This window comes from Panthera tigris, chromosome A1 (genome assembly GCF_018350195.1).
Source record: "Panthera tigris isolate Pti1 chromosome A1, P.tigris_Pti1_mat1.1, whole genome shotgun sequence".
Taxonomy (NCBI): Eukaryota; Metazoa; Chordata; class Mammalia; order Carnivora; family Felidae; genus Panthera; species Panthera tigris.
Window position 1 is genome coordinate 116,950,999 of NC_056660.1, and position 25,745 is coordinate 116,976,743.

The 25,745-nt window shown below is 51.1% G+C and overlaps 1 protein-coding gene across 10 annotated transcripts; it reads right to left on the bottom strand.

Moving 5' to 3' along the window:
- Positions 1–45: 45 nt before the first annotated feature.
- ARAP3 (ArfGAP with RhoGAP domain, ankyrin repeat and PH domain 3) lies at positions 46–25,363 on the bottom strand. 10 transcript variants are annotated; one of them, XM_042985952.1, is made up of 34 exons: positions 25,265–25,363; positions 24,561–24,650; positions 22,232–23,139; positions 22,054–22,115; positions 21,835–21,946; positions 17,592–17,792; positions 17,363–17,432; positions 16,957–17,077; positions 16,678–16,862; positions 16,482–16,588; positions 15,792–15,991; positions 15,608–15,693; positions 15,283–15,465; positions 14,990–15,125; positions 14,247–14,363; positions 13,661–13,808; positions 13,431–13,533; positions 11,393–11,612; positions 10,632–10,695; positions 10,219–10,382; positions 7,880–8,092; positions 7,491–7,596; positions 6,353–6,500; positions 5,983–6,051; positions 5,004–5,078; positions 4,791–4,905; positions 3,012–3,140; positions 2,793–2,926; positions 2,496–2,578; positions 2,364–2,399; positions 2,167–2,230; positions 1,931–2,068; positions 1,685–1,723; positions 46–1,117 (listed from the first exon to the last, which is right to left on the bottom strand). In XM_042985952.1, exons 3-34 carry the CDS (start codon positions 22,753–22,755, stop codon positions 632–634), a joined length of 4,638 nt encoding a protein of 1,545 aa, XP_042841886.1. In that variant the 5' UTR covers positions 22,756–23,139; positions 24,561–24,650; positions 25,265–25,363; the 3' UTR covers positions 46–631. The 10 variants fall into 10 exon arrangements, with proteins under 10 accessions (XP_042841886.1, XP_042841937.1, XP_042841926.1 ...); XM_042986003.1 differs by lacking the exon at positions 24,561–24,650 and having other exon boundaries at positions 22,232–22,772; XM_042985992.1 differs by lacking the exon at positions 24,561–24,650 and having other exon boundaries at positions 22,232–22,905.
- Positions 25,364–25,745: the final 382 nt, after the last annotated feature.

Consider the following 25,745-nt stretch of genomic DNA (forward strand, 5'->3'; position numbering starts at 1 on the left):
TTGAATGAATGAATGAATGAATGAATGAATGAAGCAACAGTAGCCTTTGGTTCCAAGGCTGTTTTATTCCATTGTTCCACTGTTCCATTGTTTTATTAACAATGACACATCTTTTTTGGCTCCTCTTTACCCCAACTGTCAACCCCAATCAATCTCCCGACACTAGGTCTTCAATGTAGTTCCCAAATGTAGGAGGTGGGGTAGGATAGACTTGGAAATCATTCAGCTCTCTGGCTTCCAAATCCTTTTTTTTATTTAATGCAGTAAAACCATTCTTTTCAAACCCAAAATGTCTCACAGGACACCTACATATCAAATATATAAGGAGGAGTTGTCCTTGATGAGGAAAAATATGTGGGGCTTACTGCTCTAAGAAACAGTTTGATGTTCACTGTTCTCCTTATTTCAGTGACATCATGGTACATATAATGAGTGGAGGTTCAGTGAGGGCCACATTCTGACCCTCTCTGGGCAGGAGAGTCCAGAGCCCTGAGTCCTGTGGTCTTTCCATAGCACCGCACTGGATTTTAGAGTCTTTCCATCCAGAGCAGAGGAGGCTCCCAGCAGTGTCTGCCATGGTGAGAACTTGGGTCTTCTGGTTACCTACCCCTTCAGACTTCTGGTCTTAGGGTCATGTGAGGGGCTGGCTGGAGGGTGAACTAGAAGAAGAGGAAGGTTGGGTGGGGAAGCCAGGCGTCTGTGTCAGAAGGCCATTGGGGCTCGGGGACTGAGGGCTGGAGGGCTGGGAGGGGCTTCCTAGGCCTATGGTGGTTTCTCCCTTCCTCAGGATGAGGCTGTTAAGCTCCTGGAGCAGCTGTTCCTCCAGGGACCCACGTGCCTGGGAGCTGCTCTTTGAAAGGGGGCCTGGAGGGAGCTCTGGTGGCCTTTCCTCTGGGCCTGGGGCACCTGCCTTGGGGAAAAAGGGTTGATCAAAGGACCTCTGGCTGGTGAGGGGCGTCTCAGGGTTGGCTGTCTGAGCTCTCATGGTGGAGAAGGAGGTAGAGGTGTCCTTGGTCAGTTCAGGGAAGGCTCCCACTTCCTCATACACTGGCTCCTCATAGACAGGCTCCTCCAGTTCCTCTTGCTCCTCCACAGACCCCTGGGTTGACTTCATTGGCTGGATGGGAATGAGGTGGCATGAAGCAGGCACAGAGTTAGAATTACTACATTATTAATCACTAACATTTATTGAGCTCTTCTTCTGGGCCAGATGCTCCAAAATACTTTGCATGTATGATACCAAAATAACTCTGTACAACAGGTTACACTGCAGGTGAGTGAACTGAGGCACAGAGGGATTAAGTAAGTTGCCCAAGATCACACAGTGAGTAAATGGAAGAACTAGGGCTTCAGCCCAGGTCTAACTCCAAAATGCATTCACTTAACCACTTTCCTTCTCTTTCTCAGATCTTATGACCACTTCCCTTTTCCTTGTCACATCCTACCGTCCTTTATTTTTCTGATTCCTTCTGGTCCCTCACTATACACTGTCCGTCTCCTTCTCTGTCTCTCTGTCTGTTTGCCTGTCTCTCTCTCTCTCTCATACACACACACACACACACACACACACACACACACACACTGATGGCCTACATCAGAACAAATAGAGAGGGTACACCGGTTCAGGCAGCACAGAGGAACACACAGCTGATGGGCACACAGCTGAGACAGGCACAGTACTCACAAAGAACATGGACAGGGTCCTCCGGTTGTGAAGTCGCCGCTGGGCACAGGTGGGATGGGGGTGAGGAGAGGGAGAGACACAGAGACACAGTGAGGCCTGGCAACAGGAGGCAAGGGTGGGGAGTGGGGACACAAAGAAGGCAGGGGGGGGGCACTAGGATGACAGGCACACCACTCCCCTCCTGCAGTGTGGCAAGGACACAGGCAGGGATCAGGAGGGTACTGGAGCAGGCTGGGGGGACCTCACCAAGGTCTGATTTGCAGAGAGGAGGGTGGCCCCACTGTCATCCCCTCTGATGGGCAGCAAAGGCATGGTGCCAAACTTCTGACGGGCAAGGTCAGAGGAGGAATGGCGTCGTAAGACCACTGGCTGCTGGTCATCGTGCTGGAGGGAGTTGAAGAATTGGCACAATGGGTATGGGTGGTACTGAAGGCTAGAGCTGGGACCTCCGACCTAGCCCTTAGCTTTCTCCTTCCCCTCACCTGGGCTTTGAGGATGCTGGTGGTCCAATCCCACATCTCATCCTCATCACTGCAGGACAGGTAGCTGGGGGTGATCAGAGGGAAATGAGCTGGAGAGGAGGGATTGTAGCTCTAGGGATGGAGGATAGAAAACATAGGGAGGGGTTGGACAGGGTGCAGGGCTAGGCTAGAGAAGAGCCAGGCTGGGAGGTACTCACAGGTGCATCTTCTCCAGTATCAATGTGAAGCCCCACCTAGGAGGCAAAGGAGAACAGAGACGGGTGTTTAGAAAGGCCAGAAAGGTGATGGCAGGAAGGCCCTAGAAATGTGGGCTGGGGAAGGACACTCACGGTGTTGGAGGCTTTAACTTCTTTCGGATGCCCAGGTAGACCTTGGAACCTTCCAAAGGCCACTCTCGTTCTGGTTTAGAGCTCTGAGAACAAGAAGGCAGTCAGTGAGGTCAAAAGGTGAGAGAAGGATCACAGTCATTTGAGTCAAGAAGTCATGGAAACACTGGGGTTATGCAATCACAGGGTCACAGAGGTCAAAGGACCAGGGCAGCAATGAGATTGATAAGCACATGATTTGTGGAGTGAGAGGCTTGATGTAGTCACAGCTCCTCCCACAGGGCTGCCAGCCTCCCTCACCTTCTTTTCCTTGAGCAGCAGCAAGCAACGACCACGCAGCAGAAAGAACCTCTCCTGGAAGCGATTTCCCAGTAAGCGGGGTGGCTCCTCCCTACATCGCAACAGACCCACCCTTGGGCTCTCGCGGCGGATACCTGGGCACAAACGGGCAATGCTGGGTGGAAGGTCCTGGGGGAGAGGCCTGGGGATGGGGATGCTGGACTGAAGAGGGAGGTTCACCTGTGAAGAGGCAGCCGGCCTGGGCCAGGGAGACTTTTCTCAAGAGCAAGGAGGCTGAGCAGGGCTCTGGGAGCTGGCACCATTGAAGGGCCTGCTCTAGGACCCTTTCCTTGGGGTGCAGGGGCCGCTCTAAGGAAGGGGTAAAGTGGGAGTGAAAATCAACCAGAATATCCATCCACAGCCTGGAGCCCCCAACTCCTTTCCCACCAGTCACATTCATTTATCCAATCCGCCGCCCAGCCACTGGTATTTATTTTAGCACTGACTCTGTGCCAGGCACTGTGCTGGCCCTGGGGATACAGTGATGAGCACGAAACACAAAGCCCACAGCAGAGTGAGGGAGCAGACCTTAAGTCTGCCTTAAGTCAACCAAAGAATTGCAGACAATTAGTGCTTTGAAAGAAACAATAAGAAGCCGAGAGAGAGGAGGGTAGCCACTGGGACAGGGTAATGCCCAGGAAAGGCCATTCAAATTTTTAAATGTTTTTTAACATTTACTTATTTTTTTTCAGAGACACATAGAGACAGAGCGTGAGTGGGGTAGGGGCAGAGAGGGAGACACAGAATCTGAAGCAGGTTCCAGGCTCCAAGCTGTCAGCACAGAGCCCGACGAGGGGCTCGAACTCATGAACCATGAGATCATGACTTGAGCCGACGTCAGACACTTAACTGGCAAGGCCTTTCAAAAGGGGACATTTGAGGATGAGACTGAGGCCAGAAGGGGTGGGAAGAACAAGCCATGCTAAGATCAGGGGAAGAAAATTTCAGGCATGACAAAATGCAGGAATAAAGGCCCTGAGTCAAGAAAGATGTGTTTGAAGAACAGCTAGCATGGCTGAAGCCCAGAGAATGAGTTATGTGAGATGAAGTCCAAGAAATAAGCAAGGTCCAGACGCTCAGGGATTGTGGGCCATAATAAGGAATTTGAATTTTATTTTAAGTCCAGTGGAAAGCCATCGGAAGGTAATGGCATGACGTGATTTACGCTTGCAATGCGTGTTGACTGCTGGAAAATGGATCATCGGGAGGCAAGAAGGGAACACTAGCCAGCTATTCCCTTTCTGGGGCTTTACATTTTAGTGGTTAATGTTGGGAGAAGAAAGATAGCAGTGACTTCATCTTGGGTGGTGGTAATGGTGGAGATGGAGAGAAGTGGCAGATTGTAATAGAATCAGCAAGACTAGGTGGTTGGGTTAGGTGTGAAGTTGAAGGAAAGAGAAGACTCCCAGCCTTGATAACTGAGTTAAGGAAAACTGGGAAATAGCTGGGGCTTTTTGTTAGGTGAAGGGGTCTGGAAACTGAGTTGAGTCTTGCACGTTTTAAGTTAGAGATGCTTATGAGACGTACAAGTGGAGGTGTGCAGTAGACAGTTGAATATGTGAGTCTGGAGCTCAGAGGAAAGATCTGGGCCAGAAATAAAAATTTGGGTGTCAGCTTTTTAATGGCACTTAAAGCCACTGGAATGGATGAGGCATCCAAGGAAGAATGTAGATAGAGAAAGGAAAAGGCTCCAGGTTGAATACTGGGTTCCTCCAACATTTGGAATCTAGGCAAAGGAGGAAGAAAAGCCTTCTTTGATGCAGAAGGGAAACCTAGGGTTTGTGGGGTCCACAAAAGCCAAGAGAGAAGAGAGTATTGAGAAAGAGGGAGTGGTCAACAGTGTAGAATGTCCCCTCACATGCACGAGGACAATGTCCACTATATTTGGTAAAAGAAGGCACTGGTGACTTTGATCTCCCCCCATCACATGTGCATCCACACACACATGGTCATGCTCACCAAGTTCCCCGTGCTCACGAATTTCAAACGTCACCCATAAGTCCATCCCAGCATCTGTCCCCCGCATCTCCAATACCTGGTTAGTCAGCTCCTCAGCAGTCAGTGTCGGAGACACCTGGGGTCATGGCAAGAGCAGGGGACCCATGCTGGTCAGTTCACTGACCCTGCTTCCCCCAATCCTCCCATCTCCCCACCTGTCCCCTTAGGACTGACCTTCAGGGTAACACAGTTGTCTGGGAGCTGCTGTTCTATATAAACCTCCATGATGAGGTCTCCAGCCTGGGACAGCTGAGGGGACGGGTAAAGTATTCAGGAGGACACAAGAGAATCCAAAATATCAAGGTCAGAGGACTCCTTATGTTGCCTTATAAGCACTTTCCCCCACAAAAGTCGCCTCCTACCCCTCATCCCCAATGTGGCTCAGGCCCTTATAAGGGAGAACCCCAGGAGTGGCAGAACCACATCTTCAGGCTGCATGGGTATTTCCCAAGGCAGAACAACATACGGAAAGACAAGTTTAGAGTCAGACTCTCTAGGTTACATCTCTGGCACTCGCTACAGTATGACTTTGAATAAGTGACCCTCAAGGCCTTCTTTTTTATAACTATTTTTTTTTAATGTCTATTTATTTTGAGAGAGACAGAGCAGGGGAGGGGCAGAGAGAGAAAGAATCCCAAGCAGGCTCTGCGCCATCAATGCAGAGCTCAACGCGGGGCTGAAACTCACTAACAGCCAGCTCATGACCTGAGCTGAAACTGAGTCAGATGCTCAACCAACTGAGCCACCCAGGTGCCCCGCTCTGTTTCTTTATTTGAAAAAATAGGACTGTACACCTCATGGAGTTGTGTGATGTTAAAGTGAGATCATAGGGTTTAGAATATAAGTCCTCTGCTGTTTGTTACCCTATTTATTACTATTATTCTCAGCACTTGGTCTAACTTAGCTAACTCTTCCTTGGATCTTTTTTTTACATGCAGAACTGAAGTACTCGCCACCATTGTGTAATGAAGAATCCTCATGGTGGAATAAGTGGAGTAAATCCTAAACCAAACCCCTCTCCCCAAAGCACTCCCCTCCTTGGTTTCCCCCTTTCTCTGAAAGCTGACGGCCAATGTCCAGCAGCAGAAGGCCACCCTCCTGTCTTGATATCCCCTCCTGGCCCACTCAGGAGTCTAAGGTCAGGACAAGTTACCTGTACATCCTTCCAGGTGGTGATAAGACTGACTTCCAAGTCAATCTGAGCTACCTGGTCAGAGTCAATCTGTGGAAGAGTCAAAAAGAAGTGTGTATTGTGGAGGTGGGTGTTGGTGCTAGGAAATGAGGGAAGAAGGGAGAGATGTACAAGACCAGAGGGTCTATATGAGAGCATTAGAGGCCAGAAGAGCTAAGAACTAATGGGGCATGGGCATTTGGAGTGACGTTATGGGATAGAGGGGCCCAGGGCTCTGGAAGGTGATTCCCGACGCAGAGGGCTTTCAGAGGTCTGGGCTGGGGTCCTGTTGGGGAGAGCAAGATCTAGAATCCAGGAAGAGGGACTATAGTCAGGGGTTGAGAGAACTTACATTAAAGACAGAGATGTAGCCATCGATGAGTTCCTGCAGCACCCGCACCTCATGTTCCCCCCGCCCATCTGTCTGGAACACACTAGGTGCAAACAGCAGGGCCAGGTTCCGCGTGCACATTTGGTTTATAGCAGCACACTTTTGCACCCTGCAGAAGGGCGTGACATGGGTCACAAAGGATGCAGCTTGTGCTCACCTGTTGGTCAATGCATCCATTCATTCAGCAAACACTTATTGAGTTCCTACGGTATGCCAGGCCCTGGGCTAAGCATTTGGGATACAGCTGTAAGACACAATACTGGCCTCAAGGAGCTCCCAGTCTAGGGGAGAGACAGATAAGGATGGGTGATTATAAATATTGTAGGAGGCAGCACACTTTTATGTAAAGGGACAGACAGTAAATATTTTAGGCTTGTAGGCCATACGTTCCCTGTTGCAATTCCTCAGTTCTACTGTTGTAGTATGAGAAGAGTTATAGACAATATAAAAGTGAATGGGTGTGGCTTTACACTTCATGGACAAAACTTCATTTAGAAATACAGGCAACAGGTTGGATTCGGCTCATGGGCCATAGTTGGCCCATCCCTGTGATATAGAGTAATCAGTACAATACAGCCAGTGTTCACCTTAGAATTGTTTAAAGTCCTGTCTTTAAAGACCTGTCTCCCCAAGAGACTGGTCAAGATAGATCTGCAACTTACTCTTCTTTGTGTCTCCTACATCTAACCCTTTGTCTGTCATAGAATAATAAAACAAAATAATATTGATTGCTTACCGTTTTTGAATTCCTACTACATACATGCCAGGTGCTATAGTTAGGATTTTGGAAGGATTATTTCCTTCAACTCTCATGACCTAGGAGGTGGATACTATTCGTTACACCATCTTCCTTTTACAAACGAGGAAACTGAGGCTCGGAGGGTACAAATAACACCCAAGGTGACACACTAGAATGGTGGAAGACTAGAGTAAAGCTTAGGTCTGCCTGACCTCAAAGTCCACACTCTGAACCTTTGTGCTCTGACGCTTTCACTTAGCAATTGTTTACAGGATGAATGAATGAATGAATGTGGGGGGCAGGTAGACAGAGCTGATAAAGGGTCAGTGAGGAGCCTGCGGGGGTCCTGGCCATACTGACCGATAGAGATGCCCAATGAGGGTAGCCAGCGTGCGGCGGTTAACCTGTGGCAGGCAGCCAATCACTTCTTTGTACTTCTCCAGGCGCTGATTCTTCTGTGGTAGCTCTGGGATGGAAAGGGGAAGGGGTGGAGATGATCTGGGAAGGGAGCGCGGAGGGATTTTTGAAGAAACAAACCTAGGGTGGATGTGCCTCTGCCCCCTTCCCACCTTGACCTAAGCTGAGTCCTTGAGTGATCCTGAGGGGTGGGGAGGAAGTACTGGGGAGGATGGCTGCCCAATCCCACAAAACAGCCTCAGGGATTCAAGGGTGTGTGTGTGGGGGGGGGGGTGGAGTTCCTGGTTGTCCCTTGGCTATTTGTGAAGAGTTTTTAGGGACCTTGGGAGTACCAGCAGCCTCCCTCCAGCGGGGCAACAACCGTGCACAGGTCACAGGGTCATCGAGCTCTCGAAAGAAGCGTTTGAGTGTATCGGTGACATCCTCCACGAAGTGCTCCCCTGGCCGGAGCTTCACTGACCGGGCATCCCGCCGGAACTCAGCAAGGAGCCGAAGGCTACGGGCGCGGGCACCCCCTTTCCGGTATATGCCCTCCAGCTGGAGCCCTGAGAACAGCCAGCATCTCTGCTCACCACTGCCCAAAGACCCACCCACCCACCTGGTATCCAGTATCTGTGACCTACCCCCACCACCCCCCCTGACATGCTGTAGGGCTATTGGGGTAAATGGGCCAGAAAAGAGGAAGTCTGCCTCCATGGTCTTGACTCTCAAGACCCTGCTCAAGTACTCCTGCTCAGAAGGTCCTTCCCTAACCATGATATTACACAGAGTCCCCATCACTCACTATTTTGGTTTTGAAATAGCACTTTCAAATCATATTACAGTCAATCCTCACTATTCAGATTCAATATTGTGAATTTATCTACTTGCTAAAATTTATTTGAAACTCCCAAACCAGTACTTGTGGCACTTTCCCAGTCATTTGTGAACATGCGCAGAGCAGAGATGAATTTGAGTTGCCTATTGGACACATTCCCAGCTAAGTTCTCATATGGTAAACAAGTGTAGTCTTCATGGTATATATAGAACCACATTTTTTCATTCTTGTGCTTTTTTTCTTTGGGTAGTTTCACTATTTGAAATGGCCCCCAAGTGAAGTGCTAAAGTGCTGTCTAGTATTCCTAAGTACAAGAAGGCTGTGATGTGCCTTATGGAGAAAATATGTGTGTCAGATAAGCTTTCCTTATGCATGAGTTACAGTGCTGCTGGCTGTGAATTCAAAGTTAACAGATCACAAATACATATTAAAGCAAGTATCTTTAAACAGAAACACACTTAAAACAAAGTTACATATTGATGGATCAGTTGATGAGAATGTGACCAGAGCTTCCCAGGAACCCAACCCTGTATTTCCACTGGGGCAACAATTTAGTATTCATTCATTCAATGTTTGCAATAACTTCATAGAACAACACTACCATGAATAATGAGAACTGACTGCATTTTTCTTATTACCCAGTTCTCCCACTAGTCTCTGAGCATCATAGAACTTTCCCTTTTCACCACTATATGTCCAGTGTCTGGCACACGGGAGCAGCTCAGTAAACATCTGCTGAATGAAGAGCGGCAGTCCAGGAACTGTGGAGGAGTGGGTATGGGCACCCATGCTCTTTCTCCAGGACTTTCACTGGACTGCTGACTTAATCCCTCCTTTGAACATGAGGAAGACTGAGAACAGGATGGGATCTAGTGAGCAGGCAAAGTCAGTGCATGAGGCTACTACCAAAGTGTGGAGAATGTCATTAGCCACTCACTATCCACTGTCAATGTTGTAAGCACAACTATTTGTAGTTAATGGATGTGCCTTTCCCCCCTTTATTGCCTTCCTTAGTTTTCCATGAAGTTTCCTTCTCAAGAGTCCTGCCTTCTAGGGGCACCTGGGTGGCTCAGTCAGTTAAGTGTCCGACCTTGCCTCAGGTCATGATCTCATGGTTCATGGGTTCCAGCCCAAATTGGGCTCTGTGCTGACAGCTCAGAGCCTGGAGCCTGCTTCAGATTCTGTCTCTCTCCATCTCTGCCCCTCCCCCACTCATGTTCTGTCTCTCTCGTCAAAAATAAATAAACGTTAAAAAAATTTAAAAAAAAAAGGGTCCTGCCTTCTAAAGGGGGTTCATCAAGGAGCTAGATTCTACTTGGTGCCTCCTTGAGCTGGAGAATAAAGCAGAGGCCAAAAAGTCACAGAGAATTCTGGGAGCCACTCGCACAGCTGAGCCTTTATGCCTGGAAAAACTCCCACACAGAATAAATCTGCTCAGACCTTCAAGGATTTTGCTGCACAGCTTGGCTCTTGCCTTACAGCTGCCCCCTCTTTGTTCTTTATGGCTCTCCATCTCCAGTCACATTTCAGTGCTGCTCTGCTCCCCTTTCACGCCCACGGCCCACTAACAGCTACCTTGGAACACTTACTACCTGCCAGATGCTGTGCTAAATGCTTTACATATGTTCTCTTACTATCACAACTATCCTAGAAAACGAGGACTGTTAGTAGCCCCATTCTACCAATGGGGGAACTGAGGCTCGGAAAGGTAAAGAAGCTTGCCAAGGATCATACAGCAGGTTGTTGTTAGGCTGCAATCTCTGGAGGCAAAGCTTCTGTAGGCAGATCACAACTTCTGGCTGTTCCTATGTCCCCCATCCCCTACTGGCTCAGTATTGGCCAGTACCCACTCACCATGCTGGGTGACAAAACTGATGCAGGCATCCACGATGATGGGGATGTCACCCCGGCTCATCTGCTGCTCTTGCAGCCCTGTGCCGCCCCCGCCAGCAGCCCCCTCAATGGCCGCGGTCCATGCTGAGAAATCCAGCCGGCCCTCCCCCTGCAGATACAGGGTCCTGAGACCCAAGAGGCCTGAGTCAGAGCCAGCTCCTGAGGGTCCTTTAAACTAAGAGGCCCAGGATCACAAGGCCCAGTCCTCCAAGAGCCACCAGCAGGGGGCAGCAAAATTCAACCCAGACAGAGCCCCTGAACTAGGCAATGGAATTTGAGGAAGTGGGTAGTGGTCCAGCAGACCAGGGTGGAGGGTGGAGCGGGGCGGGCTCTAGAAAGAGGGATCCAGGGTCAAGGATAAGAGCAACACTTACCTTCCTGTTTCCACCAGGACCAAATGCTCCTTCTTGTCTGGGGTGTCAGCTGCTGAAACCACACCTGGGAGGAGAACCATGAGACAGTATCATGACTGTCTTCATCATAGTGACTAATATTTACTAAGTATTTAAGGTATGTAGGTGCCAGACTAGGAACCCTACAAACAATGCTGTATTAAATCCTGTAAGTTACATACTATTATCCCCATTTTACAGGTGACATATTAATGCTCAGAGAGGTTAAGCTGCTTGTCTCATTACTTGTTATAAAATGGCAAAGCTGAGCTGGAACTCAGGTCTCTTGTCTCCAAAGCCCTCTGATATTATCCCATACTGTTCTCTTTGAGGAAGTGAGAATACCCAGTCCCCTCTCCCAGTCTCCAACCAGCAAATGACTCCAAATAACAGTAACCGTAACATTTATAACATGTAACATTTATTAAACACCTATAAGATAGGTCCTACCAGGCTCTGTGATAAGTGTTTTACATGCATTGCCTTATTTGAAACTACAACTGTTTCATTGTGCCCACTGTAAAGAGGAGGAAACTAAGGCACAGAAAGGTTAAGCAACCTGTCCAAGATCACACAGCTAGAAAGTGACAGAGGTGGAGGTCTGTATCTGGGCAGTCTGACTCCAAAGTTTGTGCCTGAATACACTATGTTCTGCTGTTTCCCCTAGGGATCCCCAAATAGATGAAGGTCCACTGTCCCTTACCCCATGGCCACCTTTCATCCCTGTCCCCACCCCTGCTCACTGATTTCCTGTAGCCGCCGCAGATGCACCATGTCCTCAGGGGCTGGAGAGCCAGGGCCCGGTGCTGGACACAGGAAGAGGTGGTCACCACGAAGAAGTCCAAACCCTGACAGCCAGAGGCCAGGGGCCAGGGCTGAATGGGTGGGAGAGCGTAGCCACAGGCGGCCCAGCCGCAGCAGCCCAGGGCCCAGCAGCTGGTGACAGCTCAGCGGGGAGAACCACTGTGAGTCAAGAGGAAGACATGGGGAACAAGGAGGATGGGGAAAGAGATAACAGGTGGAGAGAAGAGTGAGAAGGATAGGGAAAGACATGAAGAGAGAGCAGAAGAAAGACCGGAATGAAAAGCGATGGGGAGAGAACAAAAGAAAGACACAAGAACACAGGAGATGGATGGAGAAAGACAGGAAAGAAATTCAGTTCAATTTAATTTGCTCCAGCCAACACAGAGAAGATATTCTGTGTGGCAGCCTTATGCCCTTAAATGTAAGGGTAAGGGATGTAAGGGATGTAAGGGTAAGAAAGAATGGGCAGCCAAAATGCTCTAACTGAAGAGTCACGATGCCCTGGGAAATCCCACCACCCTAAGGGGTCAGGGGAGGATTTGTGAAGAAATAAATGTTGGAGATGGTCTGCAAAATGGTGCTTCTCCAGCTACCTGTGGTGATGAAACAGGAGTTCTTTTCTTTTTTTTTTTTTTGTTCAAAATTCCAATCTGTTACTAATAGTACTTTTGTAAAAAACAATAAAAATGAACTACTAGAAAAGTAAACTGAAAAAAGAAATACACAATATAAGCCCTCCCTTTTAAAAAGTAGATTCTACATATAAAATCACTCTGTGACATTCCAATGAATGTTTGAGCATTTCCCACAGAGAAGTGTCACATCCTGCAGGGCCGACCTGGTGAGGCCAGGAGGAGGCCCTTGGACTTTGGTAATGGGAAGTCACTAACCACCCCTGAAGAGTAGCAGCTCATAAGTCTGGCAGAGGAGGGCAGCCATCAGGGGTTAAGGAGGAAGGGCATGCTTGCTAGGGCACACGACTATTCTGAGGGGTTGTCAGGAGGGCACCAGGGTGATAAGAAGCTGAAGGTGGAGCAGGACTGAGGGAAAAAACGGTTAAGGACGGGAGCGATTGGAGCAATGGGCATCATCATCACCATTACTATTTTAACACCCACAGATGGAGGGCCTGCTGTGTGCCAAGCAGCGCGGGTCTCACATGTCACTTAATCCTCAACGCCAAGGGGAGCATCTTTTAGAGCCACTCTATCTGTATGGAAAAGCTCACAAGGCTGAGAGTTGGAGGACTCAGATCCCAGGATATCTGACTTTAGGGCCTGAGCTTTTTTTAAAATATTCATTTATTTTTGAAAGAGCGCAAGTTGGGGAGGGGCAGAGAGAGGGAGACAGAGGGTCCAAAGGGGGCTCTGCACTGACAGCAGCGAGCTCAATGTGAGACTCAAACTCATGAATGGAGAGAGATCATGACCCGAGACAAAGTCAATGCTCAACTGACTGAGCCACCCAGGAACCCCTAGGGCCCGAACTTTTAATTGCAGGGAGAGGGTGCAGGACAGAGAGACCAGCTTGCCTGGGAATGGAGACGCTGGGTCTCATAAAGGCAGCCTCACCTGTGCACTGGGAGAACTTGGGGAAGGGGGAAGTGGGAGTTAGAGGCAGCCTTTCCTTGGGAAGAAGGCCTGCACAATGAAGTTCAAGCCATGAGCTTTGGAGACAAAGGCCTGTTTTCAATCCTGGGCTCTGCTGCCTCCTAGCTCTGTGACCTTGATCAAATGACTTCATAACCTGTGTAACTCTGTTTCCCTGTATGTGAAATACTGATAATCCTTTCCTCTCAGGGTTGTTGTGAAAGTTAAATGAGCTATTGAGTGGGCAGTGCCTAACACTGGTCCTAGCACAGCTGTTAATGAAGGTGGATGTGGTAGGGGTGGCTGTAGGAACAGGAGAGGGCATGATGGGGACAGCTGGGGACAGGGAAACCATGGGCTGTTAGGGAGGAGGTCTCAGCTGGCTCACCTTGCCCACAGCACTGGTCCAGGCCTCCAGACTGTCAGCTCCATCTGTGCCAAAATGCTGGATCCTCCCCCCAGTGAGGATGAGCTCAAAGGAAAAGGGGAATCTAGAAAGAAAGTGAGGTTAAGAAGGAGAATGGGGACCAAGAGGGGCTGGCAGGCTCAGGATCACAAAGGGCTAAGGGGGAGTGCAGGGAGCATGGGGTGTGGTTACCTGTCGAGGGGTGTGGTTACCTGTCAAGGTCACTTGGGTCAGTGGGTGGGGGACTCACACCCAGACATACAACATCTTGGGGCTGGATGAGGCTGAGGGGTTCAGGGCTGCTTTCTGACACAAACATTTCCAGAGCTGCTCTCAGCACGCACCACATTCGGGGGGGAGCTAAGGGGGAGGCTGATGGTCAGCAGGCAGAAGATGTCTGTCCCTACCATCATAATTCCCATTTCCCATATTTATTCTTTCTATGCCAAACCCTCTGCCTGTGTATGATCTCACGTAATCTTTACAACAACACTATGAGGTGGGTATCATCTTCAGTCCTCTTTGCAGGTAGGGAAACTGAGGCCCAGAGTTTGAGTAGTTTGCCCAAGTCACATTAGTAGGAAGTAGCAGAGCTGGGATTTGGCCCAGGCAGTCTGACTTCACAGCACACGCTCTCATCTATCACCCAGTGCTGCCACCAGGCATGGTCCCTCTCTTACTCCCAGCACCTAGCCCACTCCAGGGTGTGGCCCTACTTGCCCTTCCCGCCCCTCTGCGGTACACCTTGCTCATCCCAGTTTCTGCCCCATCTCCCCCCACCCGCGGCTCGCCTCTCACCATCCCGGCCCCTGCGAGGAGGTGGGGGTCCAGCTTTGTTGCTGATGGGACCACAGTACAGGAAGCTGCTGTAAGTGGCAGGTACCACCACCTCATTGTACACGCCAGGGGAAGGGTCTGCAAGGGGAAGGAGAAGTGGTCAGTTCAGTGCAGTGCAATGGGATGGCCTGAGTCATCAGGAAAAGGATCAGACTGAGGAAGACAGTGGGACCCAACTCCACTGGCAGCATGGCCAAGTCAAGCCCAGTGGGGCTGGACCCCTTACTACCCAGATTAGTAAAGATGGTAGTAGGAAGCAAGACACCAGCCCTTGCCCACTGCCTCTCCCAACCAGCCATCCATTCACCCAGTCAGCCCAGGGTGGAAACCTCTAAGCATGGGCCATCCTATAAGTGTCACAGCCCCTCTGGCCTGACCCCTGGAGAGAAGCATCATTAGATGACTGTTTCTTTGATCAGACTTCCCCAGGAACATGAGATCTCCTTTATGGGTTGACCTTGTCAGGGGTTCACCAGCACTAACACCTCAAACATCCAGATCCATTCCAGGCAGTGGCTGCCATTGATCATTTCATGACTTCAGGATATAGGACCCAGAGGATCTAGAAGGTTGGGAAACTACCCAAACTGGGCCATTGTGATGGGATGAGTAAAAGGGTACATGGGGCTCCCTGGAACAATCAAGGCACGGGTCAGGGTTGAGAATTCTTAGGGGATGAGAAAGGAGGTCCTTCTGGGGATTACCTGGGAGCAGGAGACCAGAGAAGCTGCCATCAGGTGCTGAGGGGGACCAGGACTCCTCGCCCTCAGAGGCCTCAACACAGAGGAGCTGGGTCATGTTCTTCAGCAGATTGGGTCCTGTCACAGCTGCACACAGTGCCTACAGAAGGGGAAGGGCCTCTATCAGCCCCAAGACCCAACCTGACAGTGTGGGGACAGTCCTCCAGTCATCAGAAACAGCCCCAACCCCACGCCAAGTCTAGGCATTTCAACTCAGAGACTGCCCTCCTCCATCAGCCCCAACCTGTCCCTCCTACCTGGAGAAGCTGGCCATGATCTAGATACTGAGGGTGGGGCTTCCGGAAGAGACCCAGTCGGTACTTCCGGGAAATGAACTCTCCCCGGGGGCCAGGGCTTGTATCTGGATGCAGCCCCTCACCTGGGGGTAATGCCCCTGCCCAGAAGCGATTGGCACGATCATTTCCCAGGACAATGAACAACTGTAGGATGACAAAGGGCAGAGGCAACTGACAGGAACTCGAGTCGTCAGACATTTCAATCCTGCCCTCAAGCTGGGCCCACAGCCTTTTATGGATGCTTTTCTTCCATCTTCCCCACTTTTTCCCTCTTCAGACTCCTCACCTGCACTATCTCATTACTCCACACACTTGTGTCCAGCTTCAGGCTCTGTACTTTGGAGATCCCAGAACCCAGGGCCCGGTGCTGACCTGTTAGGGTATGAAGGGTATGTGGCATAGATACTCAGAACCTCCAGCCTCAGCCCCCGCTCCCTCTCCCTGTTTTAGCTAAAGGCCCCAGCCCTCACCTGCACACTGCTTGCAGATGACCACCCCGAGGTTGACAGCAGCCCAGTCTGGGCGGGAGGCGCCACAGTCCGCACAGTGCCGGTTTGCCCGATTGGACCAGATTTTCTCAGCCACCTCGTAGTCAGACAGGGTCTCGGTTACTGCTTCCTGCAGAGCGGCCGCCCAGCTCTGCCGAGCACCCCCAGACTCGGCTGTGAAGCTGAGGGGTGGACAGCCAGTCTGTGGGCATGGATACCCCCTCCTACCTGTCCCATCTCACTAGCCATTCCTGCAGGAAGCCCTGGAGGGCACTTCTGGGCCAGCCCAGACCATCCTGAGACCTTGACCCTGATCACTGGAATTCCATCAGTGCACACCCACTGACATCCTACTGAAGAGGCCTCTAGTCCTCTACCTGCCCTGGGTCTCCTTCAAAAGTCTCTCCCCCAGGGGTGCCTGGGTGGCTCAGTCTGTTAAGTGTCTGTCTTTGCTTAGGTCATGACCTCCCTGTTTGTGGGTTCAAGAGTGCAGAGCCTGCTTGGGATTCTCTCTCTCTCTCTCTCTCTCTCTCTCTCTGCCCCTCCCCCCCCACTCACACTTTCTCTCCCCCCACCCCCCGCCCTTTCTCTCTCTCTCTCAAAATAAATAATAAACTTAAAAAAAAAAAAAGTCTCTCCCCAGTCCCTGCCTCCTGCCAGTCTGGGCCCCACCTGAAGCAGCGATGGGGCGTGAGCAGATCAAAACTGCGACTCTTGGTCTCCCTGACGCTGCATCCTTGCAGTTCAATGAAGCAGATCCCGATGCCGGAAGAAAAGGCCTGGTGGGATTGTGGGGGTTGGAACAGGTTCAATGAGGCACCAGAATGGGCTAGGCCAGGCTCCTTGGCCTCGGCCAGGCCCTTCTCACCTGCTCACTCTTGTACAGGGCAAGCTCTCCAGGGCTCAAAGCAGCAAAAACCTTGGCCTTGTGTCCACGAAGTTCTAGCATGCCTGTGCGGAGGGGTCGGGGTGGCTGAGCGGGCCGGGGATGGCCCAGGAGGCGCTGCTCCCTCAGGCAGGATTGCAGTGTGGAGCACCAGGTGTCCCGCTGGGCTGGTGGGGGACAGAGAAGCAGGTTAGCCAGCAGCTGTGTGCTCACATGGCTTCCCTGCCCCCCACCCTGACACAGTAGGGCCCTGCTTCTCACCCTCGCTCTCTGTGCGAAACACAAACACCCTCTGGCCAGTGATGACCTGGAACTTGTTATCCTTGCTGCTGCGGGTCATCTCAATGGCAGTCAGAGGGATCACACCCTTGGGGAAGGGATCCTGGAGAGACAGCCCAGTGACCCAAAGGGACAGCAATTCAACCATGTGTGCTGACCCTGGGGCCAGCGCCAACTTTTAATGAGATCGGCATTCATTCCACAAGCAGTGGGGTACAGCTGCTAACCTAGCTACTTTAGATGCTGACATCAGTCGTGTGGTGACCGCCTCCCCCCCCCCCCCCCCCCCCCGACCTGGGCTTCCCATCTTGCAGTCCGAAGCCTTTCTCAACCCTCCCCTTCCCTTTCTCTTTCCCTAGGCCCAACATAGCATCTCCCAGATCCCCACCTTATCATTGCCAAAGTACATCAGACTCCTGCCGTTGAACTGCACAAAGCGCCTCTGGAAAACGTAGTTTCTGGGGAAGGCAGGGGCCAAGATGAGTGAGTGGTGGAGGCTGTATCCTGAGGGTTCCTAGGGTCTGGGAGTACCTGGGACCTGACCCACCACCACCACCCAGCCTCCCTCTTCCCTCTTCTCCCTCCCTACCCTCCCTTTCCCTCCCCAGTAGCCCCACCCCTGAGGGGAGAGCTTGTCTAGCCAGCCGCTGAGCAGGGGCGTGGGGCGGTCTGCTGTGGATGAGAAGCTGGCATAGGGTGAAATGAGGTCATCATTCATCTCCATGTCCAGGGTGGGCAGTGAGAGGGTAGAATCCCCAGGCAGCTCAAGGCTAGCATAGCCAGCATCCTCCCGTGCTTCCAGATCCTGTCTGCTGAGCCTTATGTGGGGCAAGAGAGAACATATATTAGACCCTGGTCCCTAGACACCCCCACCCACAGCACTTCGTAGAATGTTTGGAAGGTACTGGATCACTTTTCAAACAGGGAAATGGGGATGTTGGGAACCCAAAAGATTATCATAGAGCCTTTTCCCTGAGCACACTTGGATTTTTTACTGGAAAAATTTCAGTCCCTCTCCTTTGCCATTAGTATTACTTGGTAGAAAAGTTGGGGAAAGGCTGTGTAGCTGGCTTTCTGCCACAGTTGCTGATATCTAATCAATAAGTCTTTTTGGTTCTCTCTCCAAAAATGCTTGACTTTCTCTCCCTGGACCAAATTCCCATGAGTTCTCACCAGGGTGATATGAATTACCTAACTGGTCACCTGCTTCCACTCCTGCCCTCCCTTGGACCTCACTTGTCATCACTACCAGAGCACTCCTTTAAAAATGCAATTGACCCTTTCTCTGCTCCTCCCCTGCTCACAGTCTGTCTGTCTGTCTCTCTCTCAAAAATAAATAAACATTAGGGGCGCCTGGGTGGCGCAGTCGGTTAAGCGTCCGACTTCAGCCAGGTCATGATCTCGCGGTCCGTGAGTTCGAGCCCCGCGTCAGGCTCTGGGCTGATGGCTCGGAGCCTGGAGCCTGTTTCCGATTCTGTGTCTCCCTCTCTCTCTGCCCCTCCCCCGTTCATGCTCTGTCTCTCTCTGTCCCAAAAATAAATAAAAAACGTTGAAAAATAAATAAATAAATAAACATTAAAAAAAAATTTTTAAAAAAGGGTGCCACATGGCTGGCTCAGTTGGTTAAGCGTCCAACTTCAGCTCCCGTCATGATCTCACAGTTTGTGAATTTGAGCCCTGCGTTGGGCTCTGTGCTGACAGCTCAGAGCCTGGAGCCTGCTTCAGATTCTGTGTCTCCCTCTCTCTCTGCTCCTCCCCCGTTCACGCTCTGTCTCTGTCTCTCTCTCAAAAATAAACATTAAAAAAAAAATGTAATGCAAATGAGATCATTTCACTATCCTCCACCACCCCTTCCCTCAATGAAATCCTGCATAACTTCTCATTTGCAGTTGGGATAAATCCAAATCCCTTAACACGGGCTGTAAGACCTTGTACAATGAGACCCACACCCAATCCCCTGACCTCCTTTTATATCACCCTTGCCTTTGCTTACTACAGTTTAGCCACCTTCTCTTCCCTCTTTCAGAGTCTTTGCACATGCTGTTCCTTCTGCCCAGAACATGCTTCCCTGGGCTGCTTTATCTCAGCCCTTAGGTCTTTGCTTATGCCATCTTCCCAGGAAGTCCTCTATTATTCTCTGTCACTTTCCAGGAGTCCTTAACCTCAGTAGCACAAAGTCACTTGGGAAACCTTAAAATACCAGTATATGGCCCCCATCCTAGACATTTAAGTTTGATCATCTGGGAGTGGGCTCATGAATGTTTATTTCTAAAAGTTCCCCAGGCTGGGTTGCCTGGGTAGCTCAGTTCATTAAGCATCCGACTTGGGCTCAGATCATGATCTCCGTTTTGGTTCATGAGTTGGAGCCCCACATAGGGATCTGTGCTGGTGGTGCAGAATCTGCTTGGGATTCTCTCCCTGCCCCTTCCCCACTTGTGTGCTCTCTCTCTCTCTCTCTCTCAAAATCAATAAACTAAAAAAAAAAAAAAGTTCCCAGACTATAGTGCAGCTAAGGTTGAAAACCATTACTCTACCCTATTTGTTTCTTACTTAAGTGAGAAACACTTACTTAAATTGCTTACTTAAGCAATCAGTTAAGAACCCCCACAAACTCCCAGTGCCTCATCTACCCAATTTCACACATTTTTTACATTCCTTCTGCTGCTGTCTTAAACATCCCTGTTTGAAACCAGTCCCTCCTCTGTGCACCAACCTCTCACCTACACAGGATGTTGCTCCAGACTGTCTCCCCTTCCTCTCCCCGACAGCAACTAATTCTCCCTCTCTACCAGATCCCTGCAATCCATCTATAAACATATGTAACACTGCCTCCTACAAAAAACATTTCTTAACTCCACTTCCACTGTAACAACCACTCAACCCTGTGCTCTTCTATGCAGAAAAATTCAAAAATGTCATCTGTACCTTCCAACTCCTTCTGTTATCTCTTGAGACCATTTTGATCTGGCTTTCACCTTTACCTCTTGTCAAGGTCCCCAGTGACCTCTATGTTGCCAATTCCAGAAGCCAATTCTCAGTCCTTGTCTTTCTTGACCTCCTGGCAGCATTTGAACTGTTGACCTCCCCCTCCTCCTATCTTCACTTGGCTCCTATGACATCACACTCTTCTGGTTTTCCTTCTCCTTTACTACTCATTTCTTTTTAGTCTGTTTTTCTGGTTCTTCCTCTTCTCCCAAACCTCTTGATATTGGGGTATGCTAGGACTCTGATCTTGGTCCTCTGCTCTATCGACACTCACTCACAGCTATATACACCCATGTAGATGCTGTAAACTCACAAATTTAGATCTCCAGCTCAGACCTCTCCCCCAAACTCCAGGCTTGTATATTCAATGGTCTATTTGTCATCTCTTCTTGGGTTTATAATATATACCTCAAATTCAGCACATCCAAAATGGAGCTCCTGATCTCCCCACCACCCCCTGCTTTGTGCAGTTTCCCCATGTCAGATCAGAGCAACTCCAGGAACTTTCAGTTGCTCAAACAGCACTGTCCAACAGAGGTCACTGTGCAAACCACATACGTAATTTTCGATTTTCTAGTAGCCACATTAAAAAATAAAAAGAAACAAGTAAAACTAATTATATTTTATTTAATCCCACATACCCAACATATTAACATTTTACTATGTCATCCATATAAAAAGATAATTTATGTCTACTTCTGTCATATTCATCCAGTACTGATTTTTTTTCATGCTAAGTCTTTCAAATTTGGTAGTTTTATAGTTACAGCACATCTTACTCCAGACTAGCCACATTTCATGTGTTCAGTAAGCACGTGTGGCTAGTGGCTACCACACTGGACAGTGCAGCTCAGACTAAAACCTTTGAGGTCATTCTTGACTGCTCTTTTCTCTCACACCCCAAGTGTCAATGTCTCTCACATGACAGTTTGCCTTCAAAATATAACCCATATCCAACCACATCTTGCCATCTCCACTACCATGACCTAGTCTGAGATGTCTCATCTAGATTACTGCAATAACCTCATATCTGGTCTCTCTACTTCTGCTTTTGCTCCTACTGACCATTCCCAACACAGCAACCAGAGGGATTCTTAAAAATGTATTCAAAACCCTTCCAGTGGCTTCCCATTTCACTTAGAGTCAAAGCGAAAGTCCCCAAAAGGTCCTACCTGATCTGATTCTTTTTACCTCTCTGACATCATTTCCTCCCACTCTTCCTGCCCTGGCCACTATACCCCAGCCCCACTGGCCTTGTCACCACTCCTGGGTCTACCTGGAAGCCTCTATTCTAGCCACTCCCCCTGCCTGGGACACTTATCCCAGACACTGTCATGATTAACTCTCTCACACCCTTCATTTTGCTCAAGTGTCATTTGAAAACACTCTGGCAACTCTTAATGAAAAATTATAGCCCATTTCCCCTCACTCCATCCCAGCCTTCTTACCCTGCTCTTTTTTTCCCCATGGTATTTAATACCTTTTAACATATGATGTAACTTATTTATTATACTTATTTTTATTTGACTCCCCACACGGACAAGGATTTCTGATCTATCCCAAATACCTACAACATCTGGGATGCAGTAGATGCTCAATAAAGATTTGTTAAATGAAAGCAAGAAAAGCATTTCTCCGTATTGTAAATTATATATCCATCTGTTTGTCTACTTGTTTCAGTTCCTGTCTGCCCTTGAGTCACAAGAGGCTTGAGGGGGGTACTGGGTCTGCCATAGTCCTTCTATATCTTGAGTACCTGGCTGGCACACAGTGGACACTCAATACACATTTGATGAATAACTGGATCCATAGCCACCACCAGACTGCTCCTCAAGCTTCTCTCTTCCTGCCATCACCACCCTACTGACTACTCACCTGTGTTCAACCCGGTCCTGACAGACACCTCTGCCTTCTCTTCTGTCAGGTGGCCCTGGGACCCCCACGGGCTGGACACCATAGTACAGGCAGCCAGGGTCCATGATATGTACTGGCAGGGGGAGTAATGGGAGAGACAAGGAAGAGGAGGTCAGGTGGGAATGTATGGGTCCTGAAGGGACCTGTCTCTCTCCCCCCAACCCATGATAACCCACCTACCTGTGCCTGCTGTGGGCCTGAGGGCAGGGGTGGGGGCAGCTGCCTGGGAGCTGTCTGGGGTCCTGAGGGAAAAGGTCTAGTGATCATTAAGGGAGAGAGGAGAGAGGAGAAACCCTCATGTCCTGCACCTTCTTGCCCCCACCCAGCACTGGATCCCAAGGAAGCCAGCCCCACTCACATGTCCTGGGCTGTCTGTGCCCCGCCTCTTAAGTCCAGGCCAAAGTAGATGGCATTTGGCATCATTTCCACAGTATTCAAGGCTGAAGTCTGCTCAGAGGAGGAGGTGGGGAGAGGAGGGGAACTTGGGCTGGACTCCGGGCTCCTGGACACTTCTGGTTTCCAGAGGGTTGGGCTCACTCCAGGTCTTTGGGTGGTGGTGGGGCCACTGAGTCCACCAAATACTGTCCTGGGCTTAGGCACAGGCTTGGGGGGCTGGGCTTGGGGGGCCAGGCTGGGGGATGGCTCCATGGCACTGTCCAACTGGGAATCCAGGGAGCCCTCTGCAGCACCTGCCTGCAGCAGGCGCAGAATGCGTTTCCGGTGACCTGTGGCGCTGACACCCAACTGCCTCAGCTCCTCGTGGCCCAGGCCCCGGGCTGCACCCGCTGTAGCCAGGCCATGCCTTCGGAACGTGTCTGCATACTGCTCCAGGTGCACCGTGGCCAGCCACACAGCGATGTCCAGGTCCTGAGGGGCAGCCATGGGGGCTCAGGCCATTGCTGGGGGGAGCGGCAGGGTGAAGGAAGGGCTCAGGCTGAGATTCCCCCTCCCTGTCCCAAAGTCTGAGGCCTGGACAGGGGGTAGGTACCAGACTTGTCTTCCTCCAAAGAAAAATGACCAGTGGCCGGCAATCTGGAGGAAGAGCCGTCCCAGAACATCAGAAAGGGCTTTCTTATTATAGAGGAATCTCTTCATTTGCAGATGAGGACACTGAGGCTCAGAGAAGGGAAGAGGCTTGCCCCAGGCTCACAACAAATTGGTGGAAGTGTTGGCCCCCATGCTCCTGACCACCCTAGGTCTGGATCAAAGCTCTGCCTCTGCTTTATTGCATTCAACCAAGTCAGCATGGGACAAGATGACAGAAGCCTGCGGGGGCAGGATGGAAAGGGATGGTGGGAAGAGGGGCCTCATTACGTGGCCTAAGGTGGGTACAGGGGCAGCTGTGGCACAAGAGGAGGGAAGAGGTGGAGATTCCACCCCCCTGGTTTTCAGAACTGAGGTACAAGCTCGGCCATCCTAATCCTGGTCATTCCCAGTTCCTCCTCCCCTTCCACCTATTGTCTCTGCTCAGACTTCCTTCCTGTCCCTCCAGCCCTGGCCGCCCCCACATCCTGTCTGCCTTGGACAGGCTGCCCAGAGAGCCCTAACTAGTTTCAGCAAGTGGGGTCCTGGCCGTGGAAACAGGCCACCTGGGGAATGGGGATAGGGTGGAGAATTGGGCTGGAAAGAGGAGGGCCCAGAGGCCAGGGGTACGCCAGGGTCTTCACTCTCCACCAACCTGAAGCATGTTCACACACATGCATGCACACGTGAGCACCCTCCCTATAGCGACTCAAGAGTGTGAAATGACATCCCCCTACCTCTGCTTTCTCCAAATCTTCTTCCTCTGAGCTTTCCCTTTCCCTTTCCCGTGCCTTTGGGCTCAAGTCTTTGAGGCTCTGTCCCGTTCGGCCATCCCGACCCTGACCCTGGTCTATTCTCTGGACCTGTCTCAGAGTTTTCTCTCTGCTTGTCCCTTTCTCTACCCCACTCTATCGGTCACTGCCTCTATCTAAATCCATCTTTGTTCCCCTCCTTCTTTTGCTCTGTCATTAAGCCTCTCCTTGCCTGAGTCTCCAATTTTAACTAGACCTTTAGGTGTATGTGACTCCAGATTTCTGTCTCTCTGCCTCTGCCTGTTAGCTTCTCACACACTTTCTCCCCATGGGGTCCTGACCAGGACTCTCTCTCGCCCCAGCATCAGTTCTGGCCTTTCTGCCTCTCCGCAGCTGGGCCCCCGTACCCAAGCTAGTTAGGGCCTGACTCAGAGCCCAGTTTCCCAGTGACTCAGATCCAGCCCGAGGGCACGGGACTGGAAACCCGGAGGTGCGCGGGGCAGGAGTGCCGGGGGCGGGCCGGGCAGCGCGGGGCAGCGCGGGCTGCGACGAAGGAGGGGGTTGAGGAGGGAGGGGGCAGAGGCCGGGCCACCGGAGGGAGGGGCGAGTCACGGCGGGGAGGGGGGCGGGGGAGGGCCGCCGGCGCGGACGGGGCCCTCGAGGAGGGGACGGGGAGGAGTCTGGGAAGCAGGGGCCCGTGGGCGCGGGGGTCCTCACCTCACTACGCGGCCGCCGTCCGCTCCCGGTGCCCGCCGCGCCGTCCGAGGCTCGGGTCGCGCAGCGCGGGCCCCGCCTCCCCTCAGCCCTCCCCCGACGGGCCCGGCCCCGCCCCGCCCCGCCGGCCGGTTCCCTCCGCTGGGCCCCGCTACTCCTTGTGCAAGCGCCGGCCTTCAAAAGGTTTGGGCTCCTTACCTAACCGCTGCGCTTATCTCGGGGCCTGGCCAACCCTGTCTTCCTAGGGGCCGAGAAAGGGACCGGAACAGGAGCGGGAGGTCAAGACAGCTTTAGAGAGAGGGACAAAGGGGTAAAGACCAGAATGGAGATGTGACAGAGGTAGAACCAGAGCGAAAAGGAGAGCGGCCTGGAGCACGGTTTTGCCCTTCTGCTGTTCCCTCCCCATCGTGCCAAAAGAGGAGGGAAAGAGGTGGGCCCTAAGCCCCCAGGGTGGCAGCCCCTGTCCCATGCCCAGCACCGTGGCTGGACCCTGGCACCCAGTTAGCGAGTGAAGGGAGGCTGGCATCCGGAAGTCACAGATAGCCACAGCCTGCCAAGCTGGGGACCCCTTCAGAGCCCAGAGGTTTGAAGTGAGGGAATTGGGGCCGATGCCTAGCAGAGGAGTCCCCATCTGCTTCTTCCTCCCCAAGAGCCAGGCCTAGGTTTCTTCCCAGAGGTGAAGGTCAGCAAGGCAACTTTCCTACTCCCATACCCCCCAACCCGGGTCTTGGGGCTGCCTTTTAGGGGATAAGCCTGGCGCCCTGCAAGCTCAGTGACCCAGCAAGAAGTCTTTTCTTCTTTAGGAGAAGCCCCTTCTCTTCATCCTCGTACTCCATTTTTTTTTTTTTTTTTTTTTTTTTTTGGTGAGGTGGGGGGCGGAGGTAGGGGGATGGGGGTGTTACCTGAGGAGAAATGGCTCCTCTCCTTTTTCCCAATCTTGCCTGGAGCCCTAGCCTTGAAGCCTGTCCCCCAGAGCCTGAGGCACTTCCCCCTCAGAGTTGGGCTGGTGTTTAGCTATGTGTGGTGTTGTTGGGGGGGGGGGGGGGGACACCACTGGCTCGCTGTGTTTTCCTGTTTGTATGAGAGGAAGTTGGCTGTGAGTCAGCAGACAAAGGAACTGTCAGTAACTAGGGGAAGACCCCTGCCTCAGCACAAGGTGAGGGGAGTGTGAAGTGGTCCCCACCTCTCCCAACTGCCCCAGCTTGGAGAGGATCTGCTACCTTCAGCCTCCTGGAGCTCTTCTCTCTGAGAAAGAGAATGATAATAATAATTAATTATTAAAATGACCATAGTAATGGCTGCCACTTACTGAGAGCCGACTCTGTCCCAGGCCCTGTGCAAATATTGCTTTGCAAGTTTCCATTGATCCTCACAACAACTCTG

Coding starts and splice junctions, on each gene's coding strand:
- ARAP3 (XM_042986003.1), bottom strand. CDS start 22,755: ATGGCTGCCCCTCAGGACCTGGACATCGCTGTGTGGCTGGCCACGGTG. Junction 22,116..22,231: donor GCACAGACAGCCCAGGACAT/GTGAGTGGGGCT, acceptor CTTTTCCCTCAG/GACCCCAGACAGCTCCCAGG. Junction 10,696..11,392: donor GCGGCGGCTACAGGAAATCA/GTGAGCAGGGGT, acceptor TTCTCCTCCCAG/GTGTGGTTTCAGCAGCTGAC.